The sequence below is a fragment of the Gouania willdenowi genome, chromosome 17 (assembly GCF_900634775.1).
Source record: "Gouania willdenowi chromosome 17, fGouWil2.1, whole genome shotgun sequence".
Lineage (NCBI taxonomy): Eukaryota > Metazoa > Chordata > Actinopteri > Blenniiformes > Gobiesocidae > Gouania > Gouania willdenowi.
Window position 1 is genome coordinate 15767327 of NC_041060.1, and position 22694 is coordinate 15790020.

A 22694-nucleotide genomic window follows, 5' to 3' on the forward strand; every position below is an offset into this window, starting at 1 on the left:
TCAAGATCAAGGTCACAAAAGAATATCAAAAATTGCAAAATTCCCTATCTTTAGCATGGGGTAAAATTTCTAAAACTCATTTTCTCCGTCAGATCTTCATCGATTCATTCAAAACTTTGCAGGGTGATGTAAGGCTCTGACATGCAACATCTGACCAAACAGGGTCCGGATCCGATCCAGATTCTTGACTCAGCGATTTTCACAAATTTTGTCAGTGATGGAAACATCTAAGAACGAAAGTTTGCTCTGCAGGAGCTCTTTTATTTATATTTATTGGCCGCTTTTTGTCACTTTCTAAAGGGATTTGGGGCTTTTGGCTGAGTTTGTACCTTAATCTATCTGGGTGAGTGATGACGGTAGGGCAGCACTGACACTGTACCTATTCCATCACTGGTTTCCAACCTTTTTTGGATAGTGACCCTAATCTCTGGCGACCCCGAAGACCTTTTTGTTCTAGAATTAGTTTTTGATCATGTTTGTTGTACTGTATTACAAATACAGAGTAGCCAGGATTAGTGACAAGTTGTGCCAACTCAGATTTAATTTTTTTTACTGCATTTTAGGTTGAACTACATTTATACTTGACAAAATGAAAGTATAGCATATACTGTAGTTGTTTAAGACTATATGCTTCATTGTTGAAGAGCACTGCATTAGATCCCTATTAAATATAAAATGCTGTAGACAACCATGCATCTCTGGCTTTTAAAAAAAATGCACCAAAGTCACCATTAAAAAACAATTATATGCTAATATTTCTTAATTAGGGGCATGACCTGATTCTTAAAGACACAAATCATTTTTAGGTCTAAGCCTTACAGTCCTATAAATATTTTTCTCATATATTTGTGTTAATTAATCATATTTAATGAGTTCACTTTTTAAATATGTGTAGAAAATGTACGAGAACCTGCCTGTCAGAAAATCAACAACAGCGATGTCTCATGTAATTATTTGTGGTCTCGGTGTTAAAGAGGCGCCTTGTTTCGTCGTCCCTCTTTACCAGGTCAGACTTTGTCGATTGGACCATTGGTTACCACGGCAACCACTGATGTACAGCCCATCCTAGACAATGGGGTGATTAATTACTGCTGGGCCGGCCGGCTTTATTTACTGTACCCTAGTTTTCTGAGCAGTGTAGCTACATAGTGTGGACCCTTAGAACTTTGTTTTTTATGATTGGAGACCTTAAGGCGTTTATGTTTTACATTCACTTCTTTTTTTTAATTTATTGCTTTCCTTCCTTCTTTGGTTTGACTGATAAAGGGAATCCCAAGTTCATTCAGTGTGTCCAAACTACGCTTGTGCATTAAAAAACTAAAACTGAATGCGTTTAGTGTTTTTACATTCATAAACTATCATAAACCAAGTAAAGCTTTTTCCTCAGTAATAATTTCCATACAGTGGACTCATTTATCCCCTATACTGAAAAAAGAAAATAGTTGGACCAACTTCATTGAATTGTTTCAATTGGTAACACCAAAATGAGCGAAGTTATTTGAAATGAAGTTAAGTATGATTAACACAATTAATGTAATTGACATGGATTTAACAATTTAAGTGTTTTCACATCAAAGTTTTGCATTCGTTCAACTTTAAATGAAGCAAATTAAATGCAAAGTTTTCAGTTTCTTCAACTCAATAATTTCTAAAACTGTAAAGTGAAATACTGCTCCTTTCTACTCTGATACTACCTTCTTCTTTCCACGGTGGGGGTCGAATCATTACGCCACTCCACTTCAAACTTATTACCATGGTTTAATTAAAATGACTTGGTAACTCTAAAATAACATTTTAGCTTGCTTAGCAACTAAAATTACAATTTTAATGAGGCAGAAAATATAAAGCTAAACTTAAAATCTGATTTTTTTTTTTCTTCTGGAGATTGTTCTCGAGAAATTCTAGAGAAGGCGAAAATGCCATGACATCAGACACACAGCATCACAAGAAACCCAATTCATGCAGGTTCACTGAGATGAGAACAGCAGGTTGTAAACAGCCTTCACTAACCCAGAAATCTGTATGAAACTCACTCAGAACTTTGAGTTATTTTAACAACTTCTGAGTGTAAATTGAGTCATTTATAAATCATTTAATTCCAACGCTCCTTTATGCATTATTTTGTTTACTAGTTTCATTATTTGTCTTAGATTCTTTTGGAGTAATATTCTGGTATCTTCATTTGCGTGAATCTTCATGTTCTCTTACTCTCGTAAATTTTACCTGATTTTTAACACAAACGCACACACACACACACACGCACACACACACACACACGCGTGAATGTTGAGATAACCTGAGCTGCTCATGAAATCAGACTCTGTGTTGAAGCCTCTTCTGTTGTTACCGTGGGATCTGCAGAGTCAGCACTTTCCACAGCCAATGAACCGTTTTCCAGCCTAGAAGGAGTGAATCACGTACACACACACACACACACACACACACACATACACACGCACACACTGCTGCTAATTACTGCTTTTTTAACAAAACAAAAACACTGATTTGTTCTCTTTGTGTTAATGAAATAAAAAAAAAATCTATAGTGAATTTCAATCGTCTTTGGAAAGTTCTGCCTTTTTTTTTTGTGAGAGATGACAGACTGGCATCGTGTTTTCCGAGGAGCAGCCTTGCCAGGCTGTCGGGTTGTTTGGGAAGCTTTTTCCAAAGTGTGAGTGACATGCTCCATAAAAGCCCCATTGTGCTCCTCTTTAATGCATGTCGAGTCTCAGTCTGAGGTCAGGGCTGGCTTAGTGAGCAGTGTGGGACCCTCCTCTGCACACACGCGACCTCTTACACACACACACACACACACACACACACTAGGGCTGAACAATTTTGGAAAAATAATCTATTTGCAATTTTTTTTCCTCAATATTGCGATCATTTTTCCAAGGGCCTCTTGTCATGTATTTTTCAATGAACACAAGCAATAAATCAATCTGTTTCATAATAAACAATTTCAGATTTATTTGAACTTTAAATAAATATAAAATATACATTTTAAAGTATAGAGTACTACAATAAAGCAAACAAATCTGTGGCTTTACCTCTTCAACATATAGAAAGAATGCACTTCTTGTAGTGTGGACCTACATGTAGACATCATGTGCAGACAAAGGAAAAAAAATTGCAGCCTTTGCGATTAAAAAAATCGCATTTTATGATATTGCGATAATATTGCAAATGCAATTAATCATTCAGCCTTAACACAGACACACACACACACACACACACACACACACACACACACACACACACACACACAAAGGTTACTACGTGAGTCCCAGAGGAAATTAATGTTTTCTTGATTTTTTTGGCCGCTATGGTAGCTGTAAGTGAGGGTGACGTAGTAAAGCTGTGGAACATACTGTACCTCCTTTACATTAATGTTTTATGCCATCACCAATACACTTATTTTGTATGATAATATAACAAGACATCATAGTGATAAAAATTATACAATAGTCCTTTAAATTTACCAACATTCAGGAGAAATAAAACAATCGTCAGACAGACAGTAGCTTCCTATACACTGAACAGAAACGTTTGAGGATATTTTTGTATCTAAAGCCCTATTCGCACGGGATTAGTTTTATCTGGGGAGCACATGTAATGAATAAATGACCCCCCAACATCTGCTTTTTATGTGGCTCATTCGCACGGGAAAACCAAAGCCTGAGATTTTGCTGAAATTCACGGACGTCTGAAAACATGAAACAGTGTGAGTTGATGTTAAAACAACTTTGCAGGCTTAATTTTGACCCCAGCTCGGTGCTGTTACTGCTAGCGCTAGCCAACTGTATTAAATAGAAGGCTACAAACAGAAAAGAAAGATTCTTACCGCATAGTGCAAAGCAACACGTGACCAAACATTAGCTTCTGATATATGCTCATAATCGATCTCAGTACGAGGTAAACTCAGACCGTGACACCGGAAACAAAACAACGCGTAATCACCCATCAGTATTGGATTCGTGTTATCACTGGACCTCGGATTTCAGCAAAATATAGTAGGTAATTTGCAGGAGAAATTTTACTTTAGAAATTACTGACATGGCCGATTCGCACGGGATTAACGTCACAGACGTTCTCCGCAATTATTACAAATCACATATGGTTCCTAGGTAAAAACTAATCCTGTGCAAATAGGGCTTAAGATTCTGTTTCTCACCACTAGTTATTCTGATATATGTCAAAAAATGGGGAAACCAGACACTCCAAAATTGAAAAAATTGGAATGAAGAAAGAGATAAAAACTGTTAGCCCTGACAAAGACCTTGCTTGCTTGAAACATGTTGGTTTTTTAACGATTTGGCCATCATAATAAAGAAGGCTTTTTAGAATTTTTTTTCCTCTTTTTGATTTTTTCAATTTTGGAGTGCCTCGTTTCCCCATTTTTGACACATTTCTTCTCCTTGTTTCTCCAAGAGCACCCAAAGCTGCTAAACTTTAAACGCTTTGAGGAGCCAATCATCCCCTTGCCTTAGTGCTTCTGATATAGCCCATAAATTAATATCTGTCTAATAAGCCAGTCGTCCCTGAAACTCTTTGATCAGTCTCATTAGTTCAAAGGCTGCAGGAGCATGAAATTGCAAGAAAAGCATGAAGGTGTGACTGGCAGAATAATATGGAATCTACAATCCTACACATGCCTGAAGAAAAACCCAAGGTTGCTTTTTTTTTTTTTTTTTTTTTTTTTTTTTGCTGGATCAGCACTTACTTTGCAGGTAGTATTATATTTTTATTGAAGACAATCCAATGATTAAACCACGCATTTCAAACTCAAGGCCCAAATCTGGCCCTTTAAAGCTCTTAATTTGGCCCCCAGGAGGAAGTAAAAAACAAGCAAAAACATGACCCATTTTGTAAATCACCAACTAATTCAGTTGCAGATAACTCAGTACCTTCAAATACACAATTTCAATAAAACTGCACATTTTTCTCAGGGCTCACAGTTTTCCCATGATTTTATCACATAATGCAGTTATTTTTGAACTTGTGAATTGTTGCAAGTACTTTTAGTATTTTTTTCCAAAATCCTACAATTTTCCTCAAACAATTCCCTAAAATTTCCCCAACCTAAATAATTTGGTCACAAAATCAAGAAAATTTAAGAGCCTACAGGGACTGATATCTGTCACTTATTGCTTGGATATTGTTGGTGTCTTACATACTTTAAATACTATTATAGGTGGAATTGCAACCTAGGGCACATGAATGATACAATTGCTTGTATTTCTGCCTTTAATCTGGGGCCAATTTAAGATTAAACTGATCTGTTTTTGGCTCCTAAATTAAAATGAGTTTGACACCCCTGGATTAAACCTAAAACGCCCACAAGGACCAATTCCTTCTACCTGCGTCAGCTTTCCAGTCCTTTGGAAATACTGCACTTCTGTTCATTATTTCTGTTCCATAGTTCGCAATTAGTAACAAAATACCAAAAATCCACCTGTTTGGTTTAACAACTATTCTAATCAGTGCTTCATGATCAGCTCATTTGTTAGAGAGCAATCTCTCGTCTGCTATTGATGTTCAGTCAAAAGTAGTCAGAGGAAGGTTAGACATTGTTAACAAGAGACATGGGGTTTTTACTGGGCATGCCCTGACATTGGGACGACCTCAGAGAGTCAAACAGCTCCATCTGCCAAGTACTACATGTGCATAAACTCATCGACACAAGCACCACTGCTACCTAAGGAAAGCTCTAAAACAGGCATCTGCACTGACGTTAGGGGAGTGATGACTGCAGTGCTGACAATATGTGCACAGAAACACACATGCAACACATTGTTTAAAAAATAAATAAATAAAAAAAAAGGGGTGGGGTGTGTGTGCTCTGTTGCATTACTGCAATGTACTCGCCTCTGATTGGTTTAGAATGATTCACGTTTGCCAGTATGGGGTTTGTGGATCGCTCTCTGTTGCAAATTGATTCTGTGTGTGTTGCACGGTGCATGTCCGTCTGTTGGAGCGCATGAATCCACGTGCACTTGTATATTTAGACCACTGCAGGTGCAGCAAGACAGATTGATCCCCTGTGTAAAAATAACATGCTGCTGCGATGCATGAGGTTGCAGGAATGCCTAAAACAGGACTGTGTCGCACATCACGTGTTCTTGGATGAAGAGGAAATAGATTCAGTGACAAAAGGCGCGTGATTGATACTTGCACATTATCACACACTCAAGTGTGTGTGTTCTTATTAATTAATTAATTGAAAAGGATTACAGTCCAGATTGGAGCTCATTCATCCAGATCACACTAATATAATCTGCTTCTTAACATTTGGGAACGACTTATCTCCCTGAGCTCTCCCCGCTGGGTGAGCCACATTTATTCTGTTGTGTTGGGAGACTTAGCTTCCTCTGTCAGGGCTGAGAAGGGATTTATCTGCATCCACCAGCAATCACGGCTCCTTCGTCTCTCCGCTTTGCTCCACCTCCTCTTTCACTTTTTCCCTCATCCCGCCCCCTTTCTAGTGGTCACACCATTCTCCTTTGTTAAATCCCATTACCACAAGCGGGCGCCGCACTCCTTACCGTGTTGGAGTCTTCAAGCAAAATCCTAAATAGGCCACAGTGTTGAGTACAGATGCTGCTGAGATGAAACCGCTCTCCGTGTTCCCATTCCAATTCATCCTCCTCCCAAAAATGTTTTTTGGCTTCTCACATTGGGATTTTTTCAGGGCTAATGTTGATGCTTGATGTCATCCGGCGCCTGAAGGTGGAGTTCAAAATTGTGTTTAGAAACACTTTTTTCATACTGGGTGAAATGGTTCTTCCATCCTGAGAGCATAGGCGGAGTTTGAGATTCTTTAAATATATAGACCGTCTCGAGATTTGTGGCAATCACAACGTGTGTAACATACACAACAAGAAAAAGCACCCGGAGAGCGCACATCTCCGCCAAGCAGCCCATTTCCACCCTATGTTGTAGTCCTACATTGATTTTATATACAATATTAGATTCATTGATAATCATAACATATCTTTAGCATTTGAAATAACAATTATATTATTAATTGTCAAATAGTAGCAGGTCATTTATATTTTTGTTCTTTTTTTATTTCAAAAGTAAAACAAACAACTTCAATATATTTACAAACCTGGCCATCTTCTGTGTTCTAATAGAACAGCATCACTGTTGAAGACATCATCAGTGTTACCTATCAACAAGAAGTTCCACAGTGTGGATGGGAAAAGTAATGAGATATATATATATAATTATATCTATATATTTTGTTTTGGTAGCCAGAATATCACCAAAATGCAATCACCTTGTCCCATTTATCAAGTTTCCTGAAAATTTCATCCAAATCCATTTATAACTTTTCAAGTTATCTTGCTAACTGACTGACAGACGGATAAACGGAGGGTAAAATATAACCTTACCGCTAGGGATGTAACGATTCACTCAACTCCCGATACGATTCGATTCACGATACTGGGTTCATGATACGATTCTCTCACGATTTTTTTCATTTACAAAATGGGACTGTAGACAAATTTTTTTTTTGGGGAAAAAATAAGAAAATACTGTATTATTTTACTTTTATTTTTCATTGTCAAAAGAATTCCTTGATAAACTATTCAAAACAATGCAATTTAGCTAAAAATAAATCTTGAATTAAGTAAATAAAGGAATAATACAATGAAAATGAAGCCTTTTAATTTAAATTCTGGTTCTATAATAAACAATGCAAAACTGCATAATAGTTCTTTTTCTTTTAAAAGTGCAACTGAAAATGTATTTTGTGCCTTAACAACTGGACTTCAAAAAAAAAAAAAAACCGTCATTGCACTGATTTACGTCATATTTGTTTGGACCAGCAGAGGGAGCTGGTAACCCAGTGGTCGGTTGGCATGCAGATATCTTGCAGTGAAGAAGAGAAGCTATGCTAGCAGACAGAGCTAATAGAAAAACGTGACTTTTACAGATATTCAAGTAATATTACAGATATTCTTTCGGTGCTAAAGGGGTAATGAATCATTTATTAACATGTTTAAGAGTAGAAGGCAGCCAGAAAGAAAGTATTAGCAGACTCCGCCCACCGCCAACACTTCCGGATAGCGCCCTCTACTGGTTAAAAAAGTACTGCGATTCAATTGTCAGAAAATCGATATCAACCGTGATACCTATGAATCGATTTTTAACTGCCTTACGATTAATCGTTACATCCCTACTTACCACTCTGCGCTTCTGCGCTTTACGGAGGTAATAATGCAAAAAAATTTGTAACATAACTGATCATTTTGACTACATAAATGTATGTGTTATGCGTGCGTTAAGAAGAGCCACTGTGCAGTATACACTTTGTTTTACTTACCTGTCATTCATGTGAAATTGATTGACAATGTTTTGTAATTCCTGTGAAATGGATTCAGTGCAGTCGATAAATTCAGAATTTCTTTAGTGACACAGATACCGTAATGTATCGTGGATGAAATTTCCAGTAATATATCGATTAATGAAGAATCGATGTATTGTGATAATATCGTTATCGTGGGCATAAATAAATATATAAAATATCGCGAGGTACCTGGTGATACCCAGCTCTAATCTTTAATAAGCCTCAAGTTGAATTATGAGATCGTTCTAATTTTCCCTATTTTCAAAATACTATCTTTAATTTGAGTTTTTGTTTGTTTTTTTCCCCATGTACTGTATATTTCATCCACTTTTGCCAGTTGAAGTAAAACTTTCTTTTTTGAATTTTCAAGTTGGATGTCATAAGAGTAATGTCTTGTAGATTGTCAGTGCATTTAAACTCCACTTTAGAAAATGTATCGTGAAACGATTGAACAGATTTTGCCCCGTGTGGCCTCACAGGAATGTAATAAAGTGGTTATTGAGAAACATTTGTGAGCTACTCCAACAGCACTCTAACTTTTTCCTTATTTCTGGTTATGCCCACACCCTTCTTCCTCTGTAGAGTCCCTAAATAGAGCAGTAGGACAGTGTGAATCATGCACAACCAGACGAACGGAAAGTGTGAGGATGAACCTGTTTTGCCCGGAGCAGGAGTGGGCTTTAGACTTCATCATTGGCTTTCTTTAGTAAGAGATTCCTTACTTAGTAAATGGCTCAGAAACACCACATGCTGTTTAAAGTGGTGGTTACACAACAATCATTTTCTTTCTTTCCTCTCTGCATACATGATTGAATGCAACTAATGTAGTTTAGTTAGTTTGTTGGCTTTCTCATTGTTCATTAAAACAATTCTCTACTGAAGTTTGAATTGAACTTCATTATATTTTGTGTTCAGGTACATTTTTCTTCTGTCTGCCATCTTCCTCTTACTTTATTGGTCATTGCTTTTGCTAGACTAGAACATAGTGACCCTCTAAAACAGAAATAAACACATTTTTTTTTTGTGTGCATTTTCTTTGCTTTATTTACAGTGGAAAAAATAATTAATCACTTCCATCGTAAATGATTTATTCAAACCATTAATCATAAATGTGCCTCCACCTTTGCTGCTGTCTAGCCTCACGTTTAGGACTATGCTGGTATATCTCCAACACCAGTTGTGATTAAATTCTCTGCTGTGGTGACAGAGCTAATCTCTCTGGGGAGACAGAGGATTAAACAGCATCTTGTACAAAGCTCCTCAGAACCCCAGACTGCCATAACCAGGGATCCCTGTTCAATGTACGCTAAAGTCAGTAGAACTCAGAAAAACATCAGCGCTGACCTTTGGAAATACCTACCTTTCATCCACAAAGAAAGCAAACGAACCCAAAAGTACAAACAAAGCACGAAGTACAAACGAAGCACAAATGAATTTGAACGACGCACGAACAAAGTGCAAAGCATGGACGAAGCACGAAGCCCAAACGAACCCTGAAGCAGAAACGAAGCACAAACAAAGCACGGAGCATAAACGAAGCACAAACATGTGTATCAGATAATGTGGCTGGCCTTTGTGGTAAGCACCAATACCTGCACACTTTGAAAATGTGAATGCTCTCACAGTTCATTCGTGGCTGATTAACTTTAGAAAAGAAGGATTGAAGCACAATAAAACTGAGGTCAATGAGGCAATTTAAAAAAAAATTATATATATATATATTTAAAAAAAATGTTCTGGAGCATCTCATTCAATGTGACATAAAAAACATTAAACATATTAAAACTGAATAGGTTTTCTGTTTTTACATGTTAATGCGAAGAGGCTTTTCTGTCAGTTTTACACCTTTAACCCATATCAGTTAAACATAATGAATTGGTCTAATGTGACAGTTTGTAGAATTGTTTATTTCTGCGATTGAAGCAATGCAGCAAAAATTATTATTATTTTTTTTTTTTTTAAGCGGAAACATCGTTAAAAAAGAGACAATTTCTAACTAATCATTTATATAAAGCATTCAAATTAGATTGTGCTAATGCCATTTTATTTTAAAGTAGACTAAAAAAAAACAATCAATATACTGTAGCTATGTAGATTGAGTTGGAGAAGTATTCAGACATGCACTTACTTGGAGTGATATTTAAACTCCTCTCCAACCTTTAACTGCACATTACTGTTTGCTTTAAGAAGTTACAACATTCTGTTGTTCAGTAAAGACTAAGCTTTGTGACTTTCAAAAATCAATATTATATTAATTCTTAGATAAGAATGACGCTGCAGCCTAGCTGAGCATCGTGAACAAAATAACCAGTTAAAAAGCTGTTTGTCTTGTGACTGATACAGCCTTCGTCTGTCTCCTCCCTGCCCGATCCAGCTTTCATTGATGTATCTCTGTCGTGATCATAAAACAGAATGAATTTGCTTCAGTTGATGTGGCTAAGTCTCCCTGTTTGCGTGCTATGCCGACTGCAGAATTAGCCACAGGCCAGATGTGCCATGTGTCAATGAATCTGAGCCGGGATAAGACGTCTGTCACACTGAGCAGTGAATGGGATCAACGATCCAGGATGCACCATTGAGATAAAGTCTCATCATCTGCATCCCAGTGGTTTAAAAAGTCCTGTCTATGGGTCTATATTAAAGTAAGACTGTCATGGCATCCAGATGTTAACTTTTAAATCTGGTTCCTTACAATCAGGACATGTTTGAATCTAATCTGATTATATCATAAGATCTTCAATGTGAATTCAATGCTTCCTTACCGGAATGATCCATGACCTGGCGATTGTAATGTTATGTCACACACACACGCGCACACACACACACACAGGTAGCAATCTTTATCACAGCGGGGCCACAAAAATGTGATTGCCTGATCCGAGGGCCACTTTGTCAACATTCAAGTCAGCATTTAGAACAATGACCAATCTGAGCATTAATACAAGGAAGAGCAATGAGTTTGTGTTGTCATTTCAAGTATTTTTGCTCATTTTGTGTATTTATCTCTTTTGTTCTCCCATTTTGCAATTTTTATTGTTGTGTGATTTGAGTCAATTTGTGTGTTTTTAAGTCATTTTTCATATTTTCCTCTCATTTTGTTTTGTTTTTTTGTGTGTTACGAGGCAATTTGTGTATTTTTGTTGTTATTTTGTGATTTTGGAGTCATTTGGTGTATTTTCGTATTCGATGATTTTGTTGTTGTTTTGTAATCTTTATAATTTTGTTTTGTTTGCCGTTTCGTGTGTATTTGTAGTCATTTTCAATTCAACTTTATTTGTATAGCGCAAATTAGAACAAAATCATCTCAATGCGCTTATCAAAATATTAAAGTCATAATAAGAATGAAAAAACCCAACAACATTTAGTGTATTTATGTTGTCTCGTGTCTATTTTTTGTAATGTTTCTTAAGTCATTTTGTACATTCATTTTGGGGGCCGATCAAAATAAGAGCAAGGGCCACATTAGGCCCCTGGGCCGCCAGTTGCCCATGTCTGGATTCATGCTTTTCTGGCTGTGATATGAAAGATACCATGTTGGTCCTTTTGATTTTTGTCCTCAAATGTTTTGCTTTATTTTTGCTCTTTCACAGACTGCACTGAGGCGGCGAGGAAGCAGAGAAGCATTTAAGGAGAAGAAATCATCAAGTCAGGTCAGAAAAGATTACATTTCATTTAAACCACTCTAATGGAGTAGTGTGAAGTGGATGGCATAGAAAACAAGTAAGGTTAAACTATATACGTGTTGAAAAAAGTTCAATTTCCCTAATCTCTGCATATTCTCAACCTGTGTGGTACAAAGAAAACAAATTAAACATTTTTGTTGTGATTATTTTTACAGTAATTTAAAAAATACAAAAACACCTGCTTGTGAAAAGTTAAATAGGAATTGACTACCGCCTACTACTAGAAGTATGGAGATGTCGCTCATTTCTGCTTCATGTATAAATTAATGAAAAATAAGTTTGAATCAACACATGGACATTTTTCCCCTCATGTTTTTTTTCATGTTTACAGGCTAATAAAACACAACATTCTTATTTTGTTTTTGTGTGTTAAAACTCATCTTTTGTTTCTGACCTGAGTCTTTAAAGGTAGTGTAACTAACTTTTACTGACCCTATGGAAGTCTTAATTCAATTCAACTTTATTTATATAGCGTAAATTACAATAGGCACCTCATAGCACTTATCAATATATAAAATTCTTAAGAAAAAACCCAACAAGTCCAAATCCATTAATGATATTGGTATTGTTCGTAGGAGGACAGTGCAGACCTCAGGTGTCAGCTCCAGTTTTCCAAAGAAGAATCTGGCCTGATGAGGAAAAAGATGGCGAAGCTTGGCCGGGAGAAGGACGAACTGGAGCAGGAGCTGCAGAAGTATAAGTCGGTTTATGGGGACGTAGACTGCCCTCTTCCTCTGGCCGAGTGCTCAGGTGGTGGTCCTCACACGACTCGGGAGGCGGAGCTGCGATTACGCCTTAAACTGGTCGAGGAGGAAGCAAACATATTAGGTCGGAAGATCGTGGAGCTGGAGGTAGAGAACCGGAGTCTTCGGGCTGAAAACGAGGATATCCGCTGTCAGTATGAAAGAGACTGCTTTGGGCGGGAACCTTTTTCCAGCATGCCATCGTCACCTTTCGGTGGCGATCCGTTGGAGTCGGCCAACGAGCTGCGCCGCCATCTTCAGTTTGTAGAGGAAGAGGCTGAATTGTTGCGCCGCTCGATCTCAGAGATTGAGGACCACAACAGGCAGCTGACAACTGAGCTCAATCGCTTTAAATTTGGGCCGAGCAGCAGCAGCTCTGGGCTCGTTGGAGACGACGGTGTTGAGAGTGGGATGTATAAAGCTGGTAATGGTGGGGGTAGTAATGGTTCCTGTGGCGGGATGATGATGGAGGAGCTCAAATCAGCCAGGATGCAGATCAATGAACTGAGTGGGAAGGTGATGAAGCTGCAATATGAGAACCGGGTCCTCGTGTCCAATGTGCAGCGCTACGACTTGGCCGCACACCTCGGCTTGCACACGGGCAGCCCTCGAGACAGCGATGCAGAGAGTGAAGCTGGTCGACGAGAAGCGGCTGAGGATGAGGAGGCAGGACAGCTTCTTCTCCTCCAACCCAAACGGGAGGGCCCCATTGGCGGGGAGAGCGACTCCGAAGACCTGTTCGAGAGGACGGCCACCACCTCAGGGTTCGGCAGCAATAAACCAACCGATGGGAGCGAACTTACGGCTACTGAACTAATTAATCGCAGGAGAGAAGAACGGGAGTCATTCTCCAATGTGAAACGAGAGGCCGAAAGACTAGGAAGGACCGTGGATCGTCTGATCACAGACACGGACAGTCTGGTCTTCGAGGGCAGGCTGGTGATGACGACTGAAGAGAACCTCGAAGGTGGAATCTCGTCTGGAGCCCAACCAGACTCTCAAGTTCTGGAAACAATCAACACGCGGATAAAGGCTTTCCGTACCGAGCTACACATCTTTGTTGAGAAACTAGAACACATAGGAGACGGGCTCCGAGACAGGACTGATGACCTCTCACCCATGCCAAACCTCACAGAGTCCAGCAGCTTCCTGTCAACGGTCACTTCCATGTCCCGCGACTCTCCAATCAGCACATTCGGAAGAGACCTGATGACGGACCTCCAGGTAAGTGACAACTTGTCTCCTTTTTAGATTTTGAAGATTTTATCTTTTAATGTGATTATCAAAAGATTTGAACCAATTTTCCAAAGCATTTCTTTAAGGCGATGATGAGTTTATTAACTGTGTAGACAAGTGGATACTAATCAGTTACTCTCAAGAACAGTCAATAGATTAAACTGATGGCATGACGATGCAAATGTATTTTAAAATGATGCTTCAAACCCAGTGGTTTAATTAATTTAGGCGTGGATTTAATGCCCCTTAGGGTGCTGTCGTTTGTAATCTATTTAAGACCAAAATCAACTAAATGAGACTGTAGTCAGCAGCATTAGCTAAATATCGAGCTTTAAATTAAGGAAGTGACTGCACTGTTGATCTCAAGCAGCAATGCCTTTCCACGGGTTCCTCTGATCAAATATGACTTTAAGGACGGTTTCCAATTTTTTCAGAGCTATATTTACGAACCATGAATTTTCCTGGGTTGATTTTGGCATCATTGGTGGTAATAATTTAACTTATTAGTTACTGCAAGGGATTTAAAAAGAAAAAAATAATACTTTGAAGGTCTTTGACAGAATTACTGTCACCGTGGTCCATTAATCTGCCCTTTAGGCCTGATTTGCATTATGAGTTTTCAACGATCAATGGGGGGAAAAACATTTTTAAAGATGTAGAGCACGTTATAGTCTAAAGACAACTGTGTGGAGGGGTTAGGAAGGTGGGTCCACTTTTATAACTAGTCTCGGTACTCTACATGAGGTTTGGCACATGGTTAGTCGTAGTCAAATCCACTGTTAATACACTCCTAATGCTAATACTACACTTTGGCATATTTCTTTTATTTTCCAATTATTTAACTAGGAAAAAAGTTAAGGTTGGATTTTAGGCGGTACTCTTGCCACGGTGTAAATACATGCCAAGTTCATCTGGAAATAAACTTAGATCGTCACTTGCTTAGTCGCTCTATGTTTACAACTGTCTAAATATGAAATACCATGAGACACTTGGAGTGGGCTTAGTAATGCTTATCGTTTGTTCAGATATATTTAAATCAGTGAGGTGTTCATCTAAAGTCAGCCATTGTCAAAACAAAACTGCTACTAACTGTTTCAGCCAAACTGAAGTTATACGTCCATTAGAGATTTTACTAAAAGTTTCTAAAACAAAGATTGAAATAGAAAACAGCATTGGTTGTCAATTAGTCTCACTTTAAGATTAGTATCACAAGGATGAGATTGGGAGATTTTTACTATGGGTCATTCCATGTCATTTCAACAAATATTCAGGACATACTACGCATTTTGGTCTAAAAAACGTCATTTTTAACAATTTTTTGAACAAATTCAGAAATTATTACCAATTGTTCCTTAATAATTCAATTGGCACACTGTCCATTTTTAGTTTGATCGGATGAATACTTTTTGAGATAAAGCCTATTTAGTGAGGTGGGTATGTGTCGATTTACGTGGGTCCTTATTTTCCTTCCATTTTCACCTTCAAATATCTCACAATTTACACCACATAGGAAACTGAAATAGGAAATATGGTATATTAATACAGCTCCACCTATTCTCTCAGAATAGACCAAAAAGACCTGCTATACATTGTGTTTGGTGGACATGTCACCCCCTCAAAATTGAAAAAGTTTTCGGGGTTTCAGGGTCCAACATGTTTGGGCCTTCAGTAAACAACTTTGCATATGCCTCAGCTCCCTGTAATTTGATCAGCTTTGAGCTATGTATATAGACCGTTCAAATCACTAATGATTAGTCACAGATATGCATTGGTTCTTGGCTGACATTGGCCCCTAACTACATGTGGGAATGTAAGAAAATAAATCTAATCTCTGTTTTAATTTATATTGTAAAGATGAAACTTTCTTGGGATATAAAACAATTTACTTTATGCAACTTTGTGTTTTTTGCACCCCAACTTTGGGACTATTTCACCACTTGCCCATATTTAAAATTATTTACATGAGGTCATTGTAGCTTACTTCTGTGTCTTATAATCATTAGTTTGATTATTGATTGAATGTTGAACTTTTGAATAATCACAAAACAACTGGTAAACATTTCTGACTTTTTTTTAGACCAAAGTGCGTGGGCCATTTGTGAAATGACATGGAATGACCCATAAACTCCTATTTAGCTTAAAGCTTTTTCAAGCCTTAAACTTTAGTGTATTGCTGTTGCTACATGGGTGAACAGAAGTTCTTTATGTTGTCAAGGCCATTTCAAAGTAATGGTTGCAGTGCCAAAATCATTTAAAGGTCATATCTATCTAGAAGCAGACTGAGAGTAGAAAAACATTCGATATCCACCATGAACCACCCAGCTCTACCACACTGGCAATACCTCCCCTCCCCCCCTCCCCCCTCCCCCCACCCCCACACCACCAACATCGCTTCCTGCTGCCACCGCCTTCACATCTGCATCTCCATGAGCATCCTCATAGCCAGCAGCCCTGCCTGCCTCCTCCTCGCACCGTCACCGTCTGCAGCTGCCCTGCCTCCTGCCAGCCAGGGCCAAGCAAGGGTGCTGGGCTTAAGAGGGTGCTTGTGATGAATGGAACAAGTACTCAAGAAGTTATGCCAGTGTATTTAATGTGACTCGACTCTGACGCTGTGAAAGGCTGCATGATGGTGTTTATTTCGTACTTTCCCCTTTTTATAGCTCTGCTACACCATGCTGCCATTTGTATGACTCATCATGACACATAACTGGTGTAGCCGCTATGTTTGTTCAACACACACACACACACACACACACACACTCATAATGGTTACTCCATGTTGTTACCAGGGAAACAAACCATAAAAATGTGTGCAATGGCTAGAATAACTCATGCTGAGAAACAATAACAATGTGGAGAAGTGTCTTCTACAGAGTTGCATGGTGCTGTTTGAGCTGCGTGTGGACCAAGCTCAATGGCTGACACTTGGCTTTCTGTCCTTGTTTAGCAGCTTAGCTACATTTCAACACACTGTTTCCTCTTCCAAAGCAGCTCATTATAGCTGTGCTGCATGATCAGATAGACGTCCACGATGTCTTTGGATCATCCACGCTGTTATTTGGTATAAAACAAACAGCTCTCAGACACTTCTCAGCTGAAGGTGACTGACTGAAGGTGCCCACATATCCATCCTGTCCAATTGTTTCAGCTTCCCTGGTTCGTCTGGGAGGAGCTGGGTGGTTTATTTGCAGCAACAAAAATACAAAGCAGAGTCACACTTACTGAGAAGTAGGAATTGTGATCCAAGCTCAGTAATCACAAAACTCAAATATAAAAGAGTATTTCATAGATATTCATTTTCTCTAGTGGGGATATCTGAACTCACACCTGGAGGCCTGCAGTTCTGCTGGTTAAAGGCTACTTTCTTACTGCAAGTATTTGTACTAAATTCCAAATGTATCCTGGGATGTGACTTGTTATGATGGGTATACCCTTAAAGCTGATATCTGGAGTTTCTGAGAAATCTATGTTTATGTATGATTCTTTTGAAATGTGAAAAAATAGCTAACTAGTCTTTTACTATGGTCTACTGCTGGTGGTCATTCATATATATTGATGTATATAAGTCCCTCCTTCGTCCTATAGACCCCTATACCAATGGAAACGATCGCCGAGTGCGCCCAGCCATTAGTCTTCGACTTCCTGTTTTTGAGACTGTCAATCAAAGTGAATGCAGAACTATGCACAATAACAAGGCCCCGCGTCACAACAGCAAACAGGTAAATATGATTTTGGCTCTTACCTGGCCCATACACCTACTGTACATCAATGCGACCCATTGAGACCTTGTTATGTTCCGCGATGCGCGTGCATAAAAGTAGAGGCATGGCTTCTTGTAGATTGCAGAGGCAGGGGGAGGAAGTGGAGCTGTTGAGGGTGGGACATTTCCTCTCAGAAACGCCGGATATCAGCTTTAAACAGGATTTGGGTGAAATTTAAAAAAAGACTGTTGTAAAAATCTAAGAATGTTCCCATGGGTGCCAAAAAACTTGTATTTGTGCTAATTTAGCCTGCAGTGTGAAGGTAGCCTACACGCTTCACAGCTTTGTATGGAATCGGGTGTGAAGGTTTGACACTTTTTAAACTTGCAGTACACCAACCGTCCAGGATTAGACACCATTTAACATTTTATTTTAGATCTCGTAATTATCATTTATAGAGTTTCCTATATATCAAAATCCTATTGATGTAATCACAATGAATAGGAGATAAAAATAGCTGTCCATTTTTCGCTCCAGTTTACCTTGTTTGATGCGCTCTTGTGACGCTATACTCGCAGAAAAGGGGGCTAACTAGCATGTTGCTACATGAGAGCTCTGTTAAACCTGTTTCCATGTTTAAAATACTGTGACAATGTGCGTCCTACAGGCTAAAACTGCAACTCTCCTTTTATTTACTGCTTCTCCGACTCACACGGCTGTGCAGGGGCATGTGTTGACAACCTTTTGGTGTGCTAGCTCTGGCTCTATGGCTTTATTATTGATATCTCTCAGCGTTGGTTTGGACTCATGTATCCCTCATTGCATGCGCTTCATAACAAGTGTTTTTGCATTCTTTTTTCCCCCTCGATTCCCTCACTTTGCTCCTCTTTGTGTTCCCGTCAGATGTTTCAGCCCATGGTTTTATTCATCCTCATTCTCGTTCTCTTCTCGTCTTTCTCATATGCCGTCATCTTTAAGTTGGTCTTTCTGTTTGCGCTTTTTTTTATTGTCTAGTCTAGTCTGTTCCATTCCACTCCCATGTAGTCTGTTAGTTGATTTCCTGCCTTCGGCTTGTAAACGACATACATTTTTTGTTTTATTTATAGTCCTCACATCTACTCTCCTCCCTTGTTGCTCACCGTGTTTGTGTCTGTTTTTGTCCATGCTCACCTGCCCCCCCACACCACCAACACCACCACCTGTACCCTTGTATCCCACCTTCCTAACCCATCCCACCTGCTTCCTTACCACCATTCCCCTCCCTCCCTCCCACTCACCCACCGCACTCACAGTCCGGTCAGAGGAATGAGCTGGAGTGGCGTCTAGGACAGGAGCGAGGTGTGGATCCCCCGAGCCAGAGCCAGGGTGGGGGCCAGTCCCAGAGCAGGGGACCCTCAGGAGTCACTAGGCACCACAGGCCCCTGGCTTTAAGAGCAGAGGTCAGTGCCTCCTCCGTACAATCTAAACACATTTTTTAACCAGGAAACTGTTTTGTATTCAATTCCTTGTTCACCAACAGATTTTACTTCAGTGCTTTTCAGGCTGAGCCGCTCTGAGGCACAGCTGTGCACAATGAATGAAACTTAATCCAAAACTGGCACTGGGGCCTTCAGCTTATAGCATCAGAACAAAATTATAAAAAGGAATTCATCAGTCCAACTGACTGATCAATTTCCCATAATAACTTGTACCTAACCCACACTAATCTGCAGAAAATGAAATAAAATGTGTAGACTCCCATTAGGCTAACACGCCAGGATCTATAACAGGGGTGTTAAACTCATTTTAGTTCAGGGGCCAAACACGGAGCAGTTTAATCTCAGATTTTAGGTTGGAATAAGAGTCATTACAACATTATTGTGCCTGAGTTTGCACTTCCACTTTTAAATTAGATCTAAAGTATGTAAGGCATCAATGATGTTCAAGCAATAAATGACAGATATCTGTCCCTGCAGGATATTTACTTTAAATATTCCTCATTTTGTGACCATTTTTTTTTATTGAATTTGAGTACATTTTGTGGAATAATTTGAGGAAATTGGCAAAGGTCTTTCAACAATTTAAGATAAAAAATGACTGCCATCATCTGACTCATGCATAGGAAAACTGAGAGCCCTGCAAATATTGTAGGGTTTCAATGAATTGGCTAAATAAAGTTAAATTTGTAATTTACTCTATGATTCATCTCTTTTTTTACTTTCTACTGTGAGCCACATTGAAGGTTCTAAAGGAACCAGGCCTTGAGTTTAATACATGTGATCTATAACAAAAGAATGGAATTAAAAATGGTCATTTTCAGCTTTCCCTGCTGATCAAATTGATGACGTTGCAGACAATTATCTTGAACGTTTTGGTGTTTAGTTATTTCATTTTTTTTACTATTTTTTTACTATTTACAACTTTTTGGAAACTGTTGGAGTTTTTTTTTTTTTTTATTTACCAAAAGCAGTTTCTCCACACAGCGGTAAATTCGGCTCAAGTTTAAAGGAGAACATTCATATATTCTTGCCACTCAGTTCAACATGTCCGGTGACACTTTCAGATGAACACGATTTCACCTCATTCACTCTCTTTCATATTGAAGTTCACTTTATTTTCATCTCTTCTGATTTACCATACCGAATATGTTTTATTTTAATAGTAAATTAGTTATTTGATCAATTCCAGCAGCTAAAATGTGCTCATCTATGTTAGAGAGCAGTGTTAGTGTTCACCAGCCACTGTGGACACCATCTAATATAAGGCTGAGGAGGGAAGTGTAGAGAGACTTCCAGCTCCTCTGGTCTCAGAGGACTTCAAATCTTTATCGACTCTAATAAACCGACTGTGTTATGGACGACAGAGATTCAAAATTACTGCCTAATGCTTGCGTTAATAGAGAATATTGGCCACTGTTACGTAATCCTGAGTACTGGCATCAACAATGTGACACATAACTATTACAGTTACGGTTATGGAGCATTGCTGCAGATTTGTTTCTGCTGCTGCAGTGTAATCTGTGAGGTGGAATGAATGAACGGGAAAGCAGCTTGGATCTGACAGGATTAGCACTGCGCGTGTAGGCCGGTGTGATTTGAATTTGACATTGGACTGCCAGAGATGGAGGAGATGCTGGGTCAGTGCACAAAGTCCCAGTTGAAGGTCAGAGGAAAGATATCAGATTATAATCTGCTGCCCTTTCCAAATTATCCACAGTGTCTGTATTGGTGGTTATTGTTCAGAGGGAATGCTGGAAATGTCTAATCATTAATAAATAAAAGCATTCATTAAATTCAAAGTCATAAACATGAACATCTCATTATCCTCTGAGCATTTTCTCACCTGCACTAAAGGACTCACACTTCATACACATTTTTGCTGTATCACTCCTTACATTTTTTTTTTCTCAACCTGATATAAACATGTGGTAACTTACAGTAGAAGATGCTAATTCATACCTCTGCATCGGACGCAAATGTCCCCAGACTTGGTTGTTATTTGAGGGAATGCATTGATTCCCAGATTTGAATCTGAACTACAGTCTGATGGAACAGTTCATCTCACAAAGACACGTTGGACTATCAGTGATAACGTGATAACATGTCAACATGCATGTGCTGTGTCCTATTGTGGGTTCAGCTCCGGGACACACCGGCCTCCGACCTCCAGTTTCGCCTTGATCACGAACTAAGGATGAGAGTGGAGGAGAGGGATACTGTCACTTCACTGCCCCAGGTACTGCATTAGACTGAGGAAGCCACAGACTGTGAATTCCAGACTGCATCACACTTAGGATTGCAAGCGGGTACATTTTAACAGGAACTTCAATCAATCAATCAATCAATCTTTATTTGTATAGCGCCAAATCATAACCAATGGTATCTCAAGGCACTTTACAGTAGAGCAGTCTTAAGGACGGACTCTTCATTTTATGGATACACACATATGCATATATACGTATATACACATACATATGTATCCCACACCCAACATGAATTCATCATGGCGGCAAGGAAAACCTTCAACTTAGAGTTACTGGACACATTTTTTATCAGATCTATAGTATAGGCCTCATTAAATAATAAATCAAAGACCATTTGCTTGAAAAACGATGTAAAAGGTTGAAATTGCTGCTCAAAAGTTTGTTTTCAACGACACCGTAATCACTGTTGACATTTTAGCACATTGCATTGTGGGATGTGGAGTTCCATAAACAGATGCATAGAAGAGTTATAACCTAATTCTAATATCACTGGGAATACTGTGAACAAACGAGAAGAAAAGTGAAGCACTGTAAGAAAGAAGTAAAAACTATTTTCTGCATTCGTTTATGGGACTCCACATCCCACAATGCAATGCGCGAAAGAGAGCGTTTACAGCAAAGCCCAAAACAAATGTTTGAGTGGCCATTTCAACCTTTTTATGTTTCTTTTTTGTTTTTGAGTAAATAGTTTGATTATTTGATCTATGAGAAAAATGGGTTGCAGCTTTAGCTTTTTGAATTTTGGGAGACTTTTCATGGGAATTGTTTATTGTTAATATTTTGAATTTGGGAAGAATAAAAAAAACAAAACAACTATCATATCCAAACATAAATGTTAGCATCCATGCAAAAGTACTACAATTAAAAAAGATAACTCTTTGACAGATTTATTACTAAGTAGAACTTTACAAATATATGTTTTGTATACATATATATATATATGTGTTTTTTAAGACTTACAGATAGTAATATGATCTTATACATCATAGTGTCTTTTCAACTCTGTACCTTTATAATCAAAAATCTCAGCGGCAAAAACTGATACCAATACCTGCTCTTCAAGCACACACAGGGCAGTGTTTGTTGCATCATCTGCCTGACCACTTATTTGGAAATTAAAGGGCCATCCAGATTTATTTTTGTAAATTTCCTGTAAAATTCCCAATAACTCCCATTGAAAGTCTAATAGATCCCAGAATTTTGCAACCCTATAATTTTAATTAATTTGCCCTG

The 22694-nt window shown here is 38.6% G+C and overlaps 1 protein-coding gene across 6 annotated transcripts in view; it reads left to right on the top strand.

Annotated features, from left to right (window-relative positions):
* The window catches only part of mtcl1 (microtubule crosslinking factor 1), a 64799-nt gene that overhangs the window by 21531 nt on the left and 20574 nt on the right, over positions 1 to 22694 (top strand). For 5 of the 6 annotated variants that reach the window (XM_028472478.1, XM_028472481.1, XM_028472483.1 and 2 more), the window contains exons 4-7: positions 11947 to 12006; positions 12615 to 14006; positions 19012 to 19158; positions 21338 to 21433. In XM_028472478.1, coding sequence (XP_028328279.1) covers positions 11947 to 12006; positions 12615 to 14006; positions 19012 to 19158; positions 21338 to 21433 — 1695 coding nt within the window. The remainder of the gene's footprint in view (positions 1 to 11946; positions 12007 to 12614; positions 14007 to 19011; positions 19159 to 21337; positions 21434 to 22694) is intronic. The other variant, XM_028472480.1, reaches the window with a different exon arrangement.